At 39.6% G+C, this 15,406-nt stretch overlaps 2 protein-coding genes across 2 annotated transcripts; both read right to left on the bottom strand.

Moving 5' to 3' along the window:
* Positions 1–601: 601 nt before the first annotated feature.
* Positions 602–6,219, bottom strand: htr3a (5-hydroxytryptamine (serotonin) receptor 3A). The gene is made up of 9 exons (XM_018689266.2): positions 6,150–6,219; positions 5,026–5,189; positions 4,683–4,727; positions 4,351–4,460; positions 4,063–4,232; positions 3,210–3,370; positions 2,816–3,026; positions 2,448–2,684; positions 602–2,108 (listed from the first exon to the last, which is right to left on the bottom strand). Exons 1-9 carry the CDS (start codon positions 6,217–6,219, stop codon positions 1,798–1,800), a joined length of 1,479 nt encoding a protein of 492 aa, XP_018544782.1. The 3' UTR covers positions 602–1,797.
* A 2,023-nt stretch (positions 6,220–8,242) lies between these two features.
* Positions 8,243–15,053, bottom strand: htr3b (5-hydroxytryptamine (serotonin) receptor 3B). Its single transcript, XM_051078785.1, has 10 exons — positions 15,020–15,053; positions 13,865–14,004; positions 13,618–13,662; positions 13,124–13,233; positions 12,605–12,774; positions 12,027–12,184; positions 10,771–10,981; positions 9,815–10,024; positions 9,683–9,719; positions 8,243–9,459 (listed from the first exon to the last, which is right to left on the bottom strand). Exons 1-10 carry the CDS (start codon positions 15,051–15,053, stop codon positions 9,174–9,176), a joined length of 1,401 nt encoding a protein of 466 aa, XP_050934742.1. The 3' UTR covers positions 8,243–9,173.
* Between the last annotated feature and the right edge of the window lie 353 nt (positions 15,054–15,406).

Here is a 15,406-nt window from a genome sequence, read left to right as displayed (position 1 = left end):
GCAGCAGTGCAATGCACAAAATCATGGAGATACAGACCAAGAGCTTCAGTTAATGTTCACGTCAAACATCAGAATGAGGGAAAAATGTGATCTGACTTTGAGTGCAGCATAATTGTTGGTGACAGACAGGCTGGTTTAAGTATTTCTCCTGGGACACACAACACAGTCTAGAATTCACTCAGAAAAAACATTCCGTGTTTTGTGGATGGAAACGCCTGTTGATGAGAAAGGTCATGGGAGAATGGTGTGGTTGGAGGTGACAGGAAGGTTACAGCAACTCAGATAATCACTCTTAACAACTGTGGTGAGCAGAAAAGCATCTCAGAGTGTACAATGCATCACACCTGGAGGTGGGTGGGCTACAACAGCAGAAGGTCACATTTTGCTCAACTCCTGTCAGCCAAGAACAGAAATCTGAGGCTGCAGTGGACACAGGCTCACCATAACTGGACAGCTGAAGACCAGAAAAACATAGACTTGTCTGATGAATCTGGATTTCTGCTGAGGCATGCAGAAGGTAGGGTCATAATCTGATTCCTCTATTTAAAGCCCACATGGATTTGCAAAGAAAATAACAAAGTGAAGATGGTAAACGCTTTATTTAGTTGCTAAACACAGGCATTGTTAACTGGTTATGATGAAACATTGTTACATTTATTGAAATATGATACTATATGCAGCTCTGTTTCTTTCATTACGGATAATTGTATTTTATCTTCTGTTGAAACAACTACACAGTTCCATTATATATAAATATTAGGTATATTAATGTATGAAACTAAAAACTTTACAGCCCAATGTTGCTTTATACAGAAACTTGTTGAAACACTGTTATCCGAGCTGTGAGTTACAACCGTTATATTCAACATTTCACTTAGACAGATTTTATCATGAGGTGACACATTAAACATTATATGGTTTAAAGTTCTGCAAATTTCCACCATTTTATTTACAGACATTCAACACAAGGGGACATATATTCCAATCTTTTCTTTAATTTACATGTAGTGCAAAACAGGTCATTATATGCAGTCATTACCTCACTGATATAAATTCCTTATTTACTAATTCATGTTTAGTTAATACATATTTTAAATATTTAAATCACAGTAACAGCATGATCAAAACTCTGCAGCTAACACATATCCTACTGGTCACCAACATGTCTTCTTTACTGTATCATCACAGCTGAATGTGCCCACATTTTCTTTCTTCAGGTTTCACCATTATTACAACAGCTTGTTATGGTTTGACCAATGTAGGTTTTTACAGACAGATATTATTGTATTCAAACAGATGAACATTGTGGTAGTATTTATTTATTTATTTTTTTAACTGGCTAATTTTATCCCAAAAACTTTTCCCCTAAGAACATATTCATCTAAACACAACTGGATCAAGGCTTTTGTTGTTGTTTTCCTTTATGAATAAGAACAATAACATTACATTTATAAGTGGGTGAGGCTGTATGTCTATTGGGTTGCTTTGAGCTGGCCCTGAAAAGTATCTCAGATTGCATTTTCATCATGACACTAAAACTCTCTGATCAAACCTAAGTGGTGATAACAATGATAATGTTTGTAGGGATATAGTGGCAAACCCAACTGGTCATTTGACCTTTCAGTGTACAGTAGCTACATATGCTGCAATTACAGGAACCATTTCCCTGTTCCATTACTTTACGAGCGCCTTCCTGTATCCACTGAGCTACACATGGCATAGAGCTACTAAGTCTGGCCTTTTGAATTCCACGCTCTACCTGCTGAGCTTGTGTCCACATTAGTGCAGCTGTAAGGCTCAGGCAACCTGCCACACAGACCACAGTGTGCCCAGTGTGATGCTATAGGCCACCATGGCCACTAAGTAGACTCTGAAGAGCAGCACGTCCAGCACGTAGCCGACCTGCAGCCATTCCTTGGCAACTTCCCGGCATCTGTCCCTCTTCTCCAGGAAGTGGCGTATCGCTGTCACCTCATGCAGGATGTTGTCCATGACAGGAGGTGTCGGGTCCCTGGAGGGGGGCAGGCCAAGTCCAAGCAGCCCGCCTTCTCTGTCGTGCTGGCTGAGCCTTCGACCTATCTCACAGGTGTGGTGGAGGGTGCACCGGGCTGCAGGGAGAGACGAGGATTTTCTTTTGAAATTTTGTTGTTTCTTTTGAGTAGAATGTTTTGTGGTGGTCTAAAGGTTAAAGCAAAGGTCAAGCATTTTTTAAATTTTGTTAAATTAATCTCTTACCAAAGCCAGATTGAAGCCAGAAAAATTATATTATCTCTCTACCTTTTTGGCACAGTTTTACACAAATCCTACCTAGAAATGGTTTTGTTGGTCAGTCTGTCCATCCAGCACAACCACCAAGAGCAAGATATCTTGATATTTTGATTTGATTAAAAACCTGAATGGCACAAGAATGAATAACACTACTGTACATGCTTTCACCTGTGCCTTACCAGTGCCATAGTTGTTGTCCTTGTAGTGTTCCAGGTCGGAGGCCTGGGATGATAGTCTAGAGCAGAGGCGGTGCTTCTTGTGGATGCAGAAGAGGACTGGGGCTCTTTCCAGCACCAGGTACTTTACCCAGTGGGGTACAGGAGGCTGGAGGTCCTGCTTGTGGACCAGACGCACAATCAGCACGGTTTCTGTTAGACTGATCACCAGGAGGGCCATGCAGACCACAAAGTACACACCTACAGGGCAGGTAAGATGAAATAAGCTGTTTGACAATGATCTCCTTTAAAAGTTAATAGCAGTAGGATAGTACAACATAATTTCACTTCTGAAAAACTTGATGTGGGCAAATGACAGACATCCCAGTCACCTATCAACGGGGTTCCTATGGCAGTGGCAGGCAGGGTGTCAGATACAATGATAAGGAAGACAGAGTAGCCTAGCAACAAAGTGATCTTGAAGGAAACCCTCTCTCCACTGTCTGGTGGCAGATAGAAACCAACAATGTCCATCACCATCAAGAAGATACTGGGCAGGAGCAGGTTCACAGTGTAGAACAATGGCCGCCGCCGGATCACCACCTGGGAAATGTAGTTTTAAATCAAATCAAAAGGCAGGACATGGTTAAACAAGTCTGTTGCTAACTACCACTATCTATCTTGTTGGTTTCAGCCATAAACAAACAGATCTGTTTATCACAAGTTTCCACATTCAGATAGATCAGAATGTACCTTGAAATCTTTCTCATCATTTTATATACTCACATGGAACTTCATCTCAGCATAATAGTCATCATTGTCAACACTGAATATCTTGTAGTTGGAGAGTATATGGAGCAGCTCCCACTCTCCTTGGTTCATGAAGACACTCTTGTCCTCCCTGAGCTCCTCGGGCCTTCGCATCAGGGTGATGTTAATGTCATCAACTACAGATCGAACACAATGTTGGGAACAGCGTGAGATGGTCATGGCAACAAGTTACCCTTTACCTAACACTCTGCTCTTCAAGCACATGTCACAGCAGGAGAGAGGTCATTGATGCACAGAACAGAACAATTGTCCTACTTAAGTCTTGATGAGGAGAGTCGAAGAGAGAGTTGGATGTTATTTTTCCAGTGCCAGTGGATATTTTTCAGCACTTTAACAAAACTACTTCAAAAGTAGCACACTTCTTTTTAGAGATGTGCTGATGTTGCCTGATTTTAGCAATTAACTTAGTGAGTACAGTGTTCCTGGTACTGATAAGAATGGTGGCCAAAATAACACCCGAATGCAAAAAAAAAAAACCTCAACAAGCCTGAATCACCGTTTAGGTTGTTCGCCTCTATCCCTGGTTACATCCCAAAGGAGCATCTCCTGAAATAGTGCCCATACAGCAGCAGGTGCACAGGACCTTTGTTTTCATAGTTACAATAATAAACATGCAGTTAAGATTATAAAACAGTCGTGGTTTGGTTAGGTACACCTGATTTTTGAGTTTTATTTTGTGGCTTGAATGAAAACTCAGATTGATAATGAAAATCCAGTTTATATCCTGATGGTAGTGTTTATCAAAATTCTGGAGAACTTGCAGGTTTTAAACAACAAGACAAAGTTCAGTGAGTGAAGACTGTCTTACTGGTATGAAGCCAGCTCTGGAAGGTCAGGCTACATTTCTGCACATCAAAGGGGAAGTTGTAGATGTTGAGGGTACAGGCTGTGACAACCTGGATGGGTTTATAGTTGCGCACCAGTCCATCATGTGTCACATAGACATAAGGAATGTCTGGAGACTTCCCCACATCCACACTGCAGGTTACAGACAGAAATGACAGCAGTTTTGTTAAGAATCACAGAAAGGCTGGAACCAGTGCTGGTAGAATAACAGAGGAGTAAAAATAATGGTAAAGACAGCAGGAGTTCTTACAACTCATTAATGAGGATGTCAGGCACCCACACATTAGCGGTGGGTATAGAAACTTGTTTGACTTCATCAAAGTCTTCTGGGTTCCAGACCAGGAATTCATCTGTCCATGACTGAAATATTCAAAAACAGAAGAAGTCAAACACCACGTAAACAATATAGAAATTTACATTTTTCACTGCAGTGTGAAAAATGTACTAAAAGGCACTAATCAGTGTTTGAAATAACTGAGACTGGATTTAATGCAGTAAACCAAAGTTGCTATGTTTGAGCTATAGTGTCTATGGGACAACTAACAGCACATGTTATCATTTTTGGAAAGCCATTTGTCTTACCTGTCTGTACCACACATATGTTGTCAAAACCTGGTTTTTCTCATCCTGTTGTGGAATACAAGAAAAATAAATTCACAGAAATTATAATGGCCAGGTAGTTTTCCAGCATATGAAGACAGGCTCTAAAAAAACAGCTGTTAATTTCTGCTGAAGGGCTCTATAGCAGATTATTCTGTCCATTTTATTATATTAATGTAATGTAAAATTAAGTGTTACTAACCAAACATCATCCTGTAAAGCCTCGGTGTCTGTGTCATGCAGATAATTACATGGATGACACACGGTATGTACAACAATAATTAAAGGAGCAGATTTCTTTGACAGTCTGGATGTGTGGACTCACCACATTGAGAATAGAGTAAACCATGAGGTCTATGGCCACTATAGTGGATGTCCTCCAGTCCTTCACCGGTCTCACGCCTTTCTTATACCCCGCACTCAAAAACTCTGACAGGCGCACTAAGGTGGCGTTGGCAAATCTCCCTGTGCTGGTGCCCAGTTTCTTAACTGAAAATTTCAAGTCAGTTAGTCAATTAAAAGCTGTTAAACATATTCAAATAGATTTATTTATGATTGGGCACATGTGTAAATGAACTACAACTAAACTTATGGAACACACGTCATTTAGAGAAATCCCACTAAAATTAATACAATTAAAATCTCTGTTTTAATAAGATTTCACAAATTGGCTTCTGAATGTTTTCTAAATGTTTCTTAAATATGGATAATTAAATAAATATCAAATTAATTCTATTGCTTGTCAAAATTCAACAGCAATGGAAGTGAAATCAGATTAAAATAAAGTGACAATTTATTTTCAAATTAAATACATATAGTTTATTTTGAAATGAAATGTGTTGATAACTTATCTTCTTCAGATTAAATATATTTAATAAAGCTAACAGTTTCTAGGTGTATCAAGCAACATTACTTTAATAAATGCAATGTGCTACAGTATGTTGACTTAGATTTTGAAATTTCCATGATGCAAGTTATTATAAAATGTTACTCGCTTTCAAGCAAGATTATATTCATCATATGCCATTTTATTTAATGAGTTAATTTCAAAAGTTTTGTCTGTATGTGTGCTTTTATCTCTATACAATCCAGATCAAGCAAAAATGTCAAAATCTATACTCTTAGCTTTGTATCTTTGTGTCTGTAACTCTGAAAAAGAGCACTCTCAGAACACATTATTTGTGTTATTACATTGTATTCAATATCTAAAAGAATTTCCCAAGTTGACTAAAATGATACTGTCTGGTCAACCATTAACTGAAGAGATGAAATCATGTCAGTCCTTATGACTAACAATGTATTACACAGACAAAATAATAAATAATCTCCAACATCTACGAAAAAATGTTTGCCTGAAAATAAGTGAAAGGAACTGTCAGGCCTTATACTTAGGTTGACAGCTGAATATTTGAAAGCTTATAATAGAGTGTAAAACAGAAGTTGCTGTACCTGTGCATGCTCTTGATGCTCCTTGAATCAGAAGTAAAACAAGTGCTGTCCAGGCTGATGAGAGTCTCATGCTGCCAGTTCACCTGTGTTTTCTTCCCCTGCTGTGGAAATCTGCCTGCTGCTCTGATGAAAGGCCTCGGGGCACCTGACACCGTTATACTCCATAGCCATCCACTATATCCATCAATTCACCCACATCCACTATCAAAACCTTGTTAGTGTCACTCAGCTCATAAGGGTGTATCCATCTGCTCTGACGCCACTCCTCCCTGTTCAATAAAGCAACAGCTCACAGAGATAAATGGAACTGAAAGACTGTAGAAATACAAGCTGTGACCGGATCATGTATCATGTCTGAGTGATTATTTAATTAGGAAATACACCAGCACCAGGCCAGTATGTTACAGTGATTATCAGTTAAGAGGCTGTTAGGCAAGAGTCAACTCACTTACAGATAGCAAAGTCTCAGTATTTAACATCCTTTAACCCCTGAAACCTGCAGTGGCCATGGTTACCTAATTTCACTTTTCTTTATGCAGAGATTCAGAAGAGATCCAAATTATGGAAGTTCAGTGCTGCTGTTATTTGAATCAAGTAATTTAATCAAACTCACAATTTCATTTGCTAAATAAGTTTGCATGGGTATAACAATACATAGATATGTCAAAAGCTCTGACAAATACACAACATGGCCAAAGTATGTTGACACCTGAACATTCAACCTTTATGTGACAGCTGAACATGCATTTCCCAAACAATCAGCATCAGTATGGCACTACCCACTAGCCTTCACTCTTCTGGGAAGGCTCTCCACAAGATTTTGAAAAGCTGACATCATGGAGATGGAAGATTTTCACAGGACAGCATCAATATCAAAGCGTCTATATACTTTCAGTACAGTGTAATTCTCAGTGTACTCCCTAAGTATAACCATCATATAGTTATCAAGACATTTAATGTAGATGTAAATTGCATTTTCACTCCCAAAATGGCGACGTACCATCTAAATTTAAAAATTAAAAAAAAAAATTGTGAGTTTTTTTTTGTGTGTGTACAGTTGTGGTTTTTTCAATATTTTCAAAAACGGTAAAACTTATTTAAGTATTTTTAACTCACGTATTTTACCTCGCAGTATAAACAAAAGCTGTTGATTTAATGCACCACCCGGCTACCACGGCAGGTGTCCTAAATCAAACACACCTGCCGTGTTTCGTGGCCAACAGGTGCATGCTGGGTCCGGCTAAACGCTAAATGCTAAAATACTGATGGTCTCTGTTGTCTACGTTCACTTCTACCATCATTAAAATGTGGACCGTCTTCCGTGTGTTTTTGATGAGCCCTGTTGTGACTGCACAGCTCATTCAGCTCAATGTCTGAAAACCTGGAGAATCACAGAGAGGACAGAAAATGAACTAGCACAGAAGTTGGATTTAGAGCAGATTGTGGAGAATATCGCGGTGTTCACCCCATTAAATCAATGAAGGTAGGCTAAACCGCATAAACACCTCCCTGTCTAATGCAGTGCCGCTCAACAGCATCACACACTACATCCTCCAAAATGATCATAGAGCGTAATCAACACCTCTCAACATTATAACCTTCATGAGGGCAGGATTTATTGCGGGATTTTTGTATTAGACTGCTGTCATGCAAGCTGTTGGGTACATCTAGCTAAAACTTAATGCTTGCATTTTCATTTGAGGTAATGGCAATAGTTTCCACTCCTGTTAAGTCTGATAGAACACCTGAAATGCACCCATCAGAAGACAAGTATACCTGGTCTTACCATGCCTTACCATGTTAACTAATCTAGTCTAGAAAGCTAGTCCTCTTTTCACTGTCCAATTATGTCCCAAACAGTTTTAAAGCCATGTGACATCAAACACTCAAAACAACAAGTAATTTGTTGTTTCATTCATGTTGATTGAAGTTTGCTGCAGATGTATTTGATTGTCACCTTTCTCAGCTGTAAATCTGCTTCCCACAATGCAAGAATAATGAACAGCTGACAGCTTTCTCTCAAATATCCTCATACCTCAGAAATAAAAAGGCCAGGTTCTTAGTGAGATTTTTATTTTCACTTTGGTCATGTATTATCTTCACAACACAATCTTATGCAGCTCAGAGAATGACTACAATCATCTTCAGATGCCAATCACACAAACACAAAGCTTGAGCTGAGCATACAATTACTGGGTACTTCATAGAGACAGTAACAATGCACTGACTAAACATTTCTCCACAGCTCTGTTGCATAACATCATGTAACCGGATCCACTGGAAGAAGAGGCTTGCAGATGCTGTGAAAATTGCATTAATATGGATCTTTCCACCGGTAAGTTTTCTATGACGTACTTTTGATATTCTTATCACGACTGTTAGGAAGCCAACAGGGAATAGAGACACAGCAGCTGAGCTCTGAATGGGTTGTATTGATCTATTTTGTGGCAGCGGGACGGAGATTAAAGTATGAATACAATATTATAACATCAGACTGGCACTGAGGTGTTTTCTCCAGAGAGCTGCTTTATTATACAGTATCTTTGAGTAAATCTCCACTGTCGGGGAAAACATGATAACAGACCCCAATACAATAATGTCTCTGTGAAACTATGATGTTTACTATACAGTGGCAGTGCAATACCTGGGGAGAAAATGCAAACAGAATATTTTAAGGATAGTTCTAGATTCAGATAACATGGAATTTATTTTAGGTTTAGAAATCACCTAAAATTTCAAGAGTGAAGCAGCAGAATCCAGAGTTATTTGTTTGGTGAACAACACCAATATACAATATAAAGTGTATTTTATTCAATTCTTACAAACCTTTATTCAAGGAATATTAAATCTGACCACTTTTTGAAGTATATTTTAAATACACACAGTTCTGTCTGCAGTGGGTATTCTGCATTTCACCCTGTGCATTGTAACACATTAAGGCTTTTAAAGTTCTACATCCAGAATCACTGTAAAGCAAGACGTACTGTACAGTATTCAAAAATCAATAAGTCTCTGAGCATGTGGTCAGGCAAAGCTCCAGCTGGCCCAGAGCAGCAGCAGAGTACTGGCATACAGGACCAGTACCAACAGGTAGAGGCGGAACAGGAAGCAGTCGAGCTTTGAGCAGAGAGCTAGCCAGTCGGCCTGAGCTGAGGACTCATTGTCTTCCTGGGATAAGGCCAAGCGGAGGGAAACCAGCTCCTGGAGGAGCCACTCTAGCCCAGAAGGAGCATCCTGGATCTCATTCAGGGACAGCAGATCCCCCTCCAGTGAGGGCTCAAGCTCATAATCTACGAGAAGATAAACAAATCTGGTTTAAAATGTGAGCAATTAAAATAGATTTATGTACTTTCTCTAGATAAATGTGAGCAACCATAACCAATTGGTAGGATTGTGAAAATGTATCAATATGTCTGAGACCTTTCAAAAAAAAGGCAGAGTTTCTTAACACTGGCACAGTGCATCATTAGAGCTTAAACTCTCTCACAAAGCTGAGAACTGCCTTGGCTTCTTTTTATCCAACATTCTGTCACCTTGACTTCAGGTAGCACCTGTTCTTTGCAAAGAGACCTTTGATTTTGACAAAGCAAAAAGTAAGAATGTAGTCTGATATTCCCTGTCAGCAGGACATTCAGAAAATCTCAGTCTTTGAGCTTATAGTTTACCTCCAGACGGGTTGATGTGGTCGAGGGTTTTGATGGAGGTTAAAGCGCTCTCGTTGAAGCCGTGACCAGCTGAGCCGTACTTGTCCAGCAGGCAGGCAGACACTGACATTTGCCTGACCTCCTTTTCACTGTGGTGGAGCAGCTTCACCACCAATATAGATTTGATCAGGCTGAGCATCAGCAAGGCCATGCACACCACAAAGAACACACCTGAATGGAAAAAAAAGCAGAAAAGCTCCTAACACTGGCTCTTTACATAGTGGCTCATTTATGGCCAATAATCAAAATAAGCCGTTACTGATAACATGGATTACTCATAGGAACATTCAACCAACGCCTAAAGCTCCTAGTAAATTGTGTCTCATTGTCAGATGTACTTTCTGTCATGGTTTACTATAGTTGTAACTTTGTGGTCGAGGTCTACATGCAAAAGAAAAAATGTTGAAGTCTGGATATATATCCTTTAAGAACATTAATCAAACATCTTTTTTCTAGATTTTACATATTTTTCCTCAGTAAAGTTATTCAGACCACTCAGTAAACCTGCCTCTTGCAAAAGGTCCCAGTTATTTTGCTTCTTCCATTCTCTGAATCATATCAGACAGACGAATCAGGCAGGGCTGCTAAACCAAAGCACGCTCTGCACATTTTACTGATGTCATTCTACAGGAATTCTGGGTATCGGAGTTGAGGTTTGGCATTATCATTGGAGTTGAGTTGACGATGCAGTTTGAGATTTGTTATGTGAGAACAGTTCTCTCTCTGGGTGAAACAACAACACAATAAACAACAGGATAAAGGATAAATTGAGTTTAATGTTGTGCATGTACACAAAATAAAGGTGACGGAGAAAAATGCAATGACAACAAAACTGAAGAAGATCTCAAATAAAGTGAAGAAGATATAATGATAACGACAACAAACATCTAAAGAATAAAAATCATTAAATACCCCACCTATAAGAGGAGTTCTGACAGCAGTAGCGGGCAGTTCATCTGTCATGTTGACTCTGAAGACAGTGTAGCCCAGCAGTATGCTGATCTTAAAGGCGATGCGTACACCGCTGTTCAGAGGCAGATAAAAGCTGATCACATCCACCAACATGAGGAAGATACTGGGGATGAGGAGACCCACCACATACAGCAGGGGGCGCCGGCGGATCAACACCTGGAAGAGAGATAAGGAGAGAGAGCTGAGATCTGATGGACACCATGAAAAACACTAATTTCTGAGGTTTTCTGAGGATAAGATTTTCTTGAAAGACATTTTGACATGTCACAGTAGGAAAAGCACAGGTGTAAATAATAGAGTTTATAAAGCCTGAATTCCATTTAGCTGCTCTAGTTTCTTGGTCCTGTTATTGCCCATGCTGGTTCACTGTCACGTTGTCATGGCTTACTGAGTCATTTGATTAGAATGGAGCCGTTGTTATTCAGTGTTTTTCTGACCATGACAAGTCAAAAGTCTGCTGTTAAAAAGGCTTACAGAGATGTGTTCAGTGTTATACTTCAACAAACAACAATGAGCATTTCTGTTTACAGACTGACCAGTGGTGAGCACCACTGGGAATAAAAAATGTCATCTCATTGGGAGTGCTGAAGTCTTATGTAATATATGTATATATATATGCATATGTATATGTATGATGTGCCTATCCATAGTGACATAGTGACTGCAGTGTAACAAAAACCCACCAAAAAGCCTTTGCTCTTTGAGCTGAATAAATAGCAACCCTCCCTTCTCTCCACCTGCAGTGGGCTATGGAGCCATTTTCCTTACCACTAACAAGAAGTCCATTGATCAGGCAGCCACTGAGACAGTCTCATTATGGTTGCTCACCCTCCCCTGTCTATCAGCCTCCCTCTCTATCTGTCTCTTTACTTGCCAGAAACAGCCTTGGCCTCATCTCTTGGCTTTAGCTCACTAGCCCGATCAATGGAGGTCGTGGCCAATTGCTTTATACTTTACAATTCTACCACACAGTGTGGCGTGGGGTGGGTCGAGAGGGGGGGGGCTAACCCACAGAGGGCTACAGTTTAAAGCTCACCATCGATAAACAGTCATGCCCATCACAGTGCAGTTACTCGCTCACTCAGTGGGAATGGCTTGTTGGAGAGCTGTTACACCATCACATGATTAGACTGTTTAATAGCACTTTATTTAAATAATCTGCAGTAGCAAATATACATAACTGAGACAATAACTCACGTACATTGAACTGGATGTGTGCGTAGTCAGTGTTGTCTTGGTGGATTTGCCAGTAGCGTGAAGGAATGGACAGCAGCTCCCATTCTCCGTCATTCATAAACTCCCTCTTATCATTAGCTATGGCCTCTGCACTCCTCCACAGAGCCAGGTCTATTTCCTTCACTGCAGAGGGAGAGATATCGAAGGATAAAAGGAGATGAAAGGTGAAAAAACAATAAAGGAAGGCAGTAAATTATGTTCGTCGCTTTTGTCTCACAGTCAGAGTTTGTGTGTGCTTGAATTTCATCCAGATGCGTCAGCTTTTCTTGCACTGAAACTCTGGCTCCCTTACTTGCTTCTGGTGGTCCCTGTTAATTTAGCAGTGTGACTCCTAGTCTTAAATCTTAATCCTGAGCCAACTTCATGACAGCCAACCAAACTCCACTGGATGATGAAAACAATTGAAAGCTCTGAGAGAATCTAGTCGACCTTGAGTTATTTTGTCAAGCTCCCACAAGGTTTGGATGATTCCAACCCAGATCATATTGTCAGTTTGCTTGTAAACATGGGTAAGCTGAATTTACTGTGCTTTCTGTCACAGACCTGAGTGAAGCCAGCTGCGGAAGGTGAGGCTGCAGTTCTGCTTGTCAAATGGAAATGCGTACATCTCCAGGCTGCAGGCCAGCACCACCTGCATGGGCCGGTAGTTCTTCACCGAGCCAGAGGAGTTGACGTAAACATAAGGGATTGGCGGGGACTTCCCCCCGTCCACGCTGAGAACACACACGAAGGAGAGAGGAGGGTAAGGTGAGACATGGAAAACAGGGCAGAATATGTGACCTGTCAGGCTCAATTTTATGTCCAGTTGACCTCCTTACATAACTGTAGAAGCCTTTTGATGCTCCATTGCTGATCACATGTTCATCACGGTTGATTTAAGCACAGTTCAAATTTGATTAATTTTTGATTATATTTATCCAACATTCAGCCGTGTTAAAGGACCAGTCTGATGTTTTTGCCTGTTTTTGATCGTCCCTGGTTTCCAGTTATTTCTTGTTTGTTAGTTATTAGTTATTTTTCAACTTGTAGAGACTTGAATCACAGTGAGCAGCAATTTCTTACAATTCACTGACGATAACATCAGGTATCCAGATGGCATCAGATGACAGTGAGATCTCATTGATGCCATCATACTCCTCTGGGTCCCAAACCAGGAACTCATCAGTCCAGATCTGAAAACAGCAGAGGACATGTGTAGTAAAATATTAAAATATCTTTATATAAATTGATTTTTTTTAAAATTAATTTTAAGGCTATTAAATAAAAACAAATATTTATATAAACTATGAAGTGAGAGTTATATCCACAAGACTTGCTGCACATTGTAAAGAAACTTTTGAATTGATAAGTTGCATAAGTTGTTACAGTATAGATTAGCTGACAGTATAGATTATATGAGGCAGCCACACAATAAAATTCAACTCCTGAGGAGGCAGATAACCAGGACTATTTTAATTATAAAGATATGGATTTTATAGAGGAGATAAATGATTATTTTCCTTTAGATTTACAACCATTAAAAAGGGAAACACTAAGGGAAATGAGAGGCCACATACCTGTCTGTACCAAATACTTATAGTAATGCTCTGTGTCTTTCCATCCTAGGAAAAAGAGAATATCTTAAAAATAGTTTTCAATAATAGTATTTTATAGTATTGTAAGGCTACTTAAGCAGTCTGAGTTGAATTGAATCAGTCTTATTCCCAGTACAGTAAAAGTTGTGTAGTGCAATAAGAACATGTTAACCTTCGACACAGCACTAACAAAACCATCATACAAGTATATATATACAAGTGTATGTACCACATCAAGGACAGACTGCAGTATGAGGTCTACGGAGACAGTGGTAGCACTGGTCCAGTTGTAAACAGGCCGAACGCCACAGTCATATTTCCTCAGGAGGGTCCTGGTCAGCTGGTTCAGAGCTGACCTCTTTGGCTTCTCTGGCACACATTCAGACAGATGAACTAAAAAGCAAAGCTAAATTACCAACAGGGAAAAGTGAGCAACTGAGCCTGGGGCCCCAGATCATCAGGAGGCCAATTAGTTTGTGGTAATTTGATTAATTGCAAATCTGTTTGTTGATACATGCCGGGGAACTACATGTCTTTATTGTTGATATCAGTTGATATTGTACTAACATGGTGCATATTTATAGAAACAAATATTGTAAATTCAAAGTTTTGGAATCACAACAAATTACACACAGATAATCAGGGATTTGTGGTATTACAGGACTGAAGAGGTGATGTCATGTCCACTATGCCATGGCCACTATACCTAATGGGGTAGTTGAAGGCAACACAGTTCGTACATAATGTTTAGAAAGTTGGAGAGATGGTGGGTGAGGGATGTGAGGATGTGGCATGGGGCAGTAGCTAAGGCTACTCATACCTGCGTCTGTCCAGCCCTGCTAAAATTTTGAGGGATGCATGATGCCTTTATCAGTTGCAGAGTTCAATGCAGTACAGTCCATAATGATGGTAAATGCTGAATGTGTCACATTTTCAGGCTGCCAGATCTCAGGAGAATTATGTTTTAATATCAAACTGTGAGGAATGTGTAAGGAAAAATAAATATAGTTTTACAATTACTACAGCTTTTTATACAATAATGTGAATGTATTTCCTCTATTATGATGGCAAAATGACTGCTTTTTACCAGTCGTGTAAAATTTGATATTATTGTTTGAAATTAGACTGCCACACCACTGATACAGAATCTGTAAGAGAGTAGCTCACTGTCCTGGCGTAACTAAAATGAACAAGAAAGCAGTGGTGGTGGTGCAGAAAAGCAAATATTGTTGTTAAATATTTGAAAACTCCACAACAACTTAATTGGATGAAAAATTACACAAAAAAACCCTGCAGGTAATTTCTGACTTACAAATGAATACTTCATATTGTGGAGGAAGCACAATTGTCTGATCATTTCTCTGAGCCAAAAAGAACATCTTACCTGAGAACAACAGCATCAGCCAAATGAGAGACATCAAGCTTTAAAAAACATCAGCTTTCCAGATTACAGGTGTTATCCAGGTGTCACATCCAAATTCCTGCTCTGTTTACATAAAAATATCCACAGTTTCATCAAATAGCTTCAACAGTAGCAGTACTGAGTGTAGGGAAATAACAGTGAACAGGGTAGCACAGAGATTTTAGTTGCACTGATATTGATTTTCCACTGCCCGAGTAATGTGATACGTACAGTATAATGAAACAGGATGGAGAGGAAACTCCCTAAAGGTTTGTTTAGTGCCAGTTTATTGCTTCATTACAGAGGATCATGATAGGTATGTGTTATTGTACAAGTGTTTGTAATGCAGCCAAACACACCAAAGAGAGC

The sequence above is a fragment of the Lates calcarifer genome, linkage group LG20 (genome assembly GCF_001640805.2).
Source record: "Lates calcarifer isolate ASB-BC8 linkage group LG20, TLL_Latcal_v3, whole genome shotgun sequence".
Lineage (NCBI taxonomy): Eukaryota > Metazoa > Chordata > Actinopteri > Centropomidae > Lates > Lates calcarifer.
This window is presented reverse-complemented; position numbering and strand designations above follow the sequence as displayed.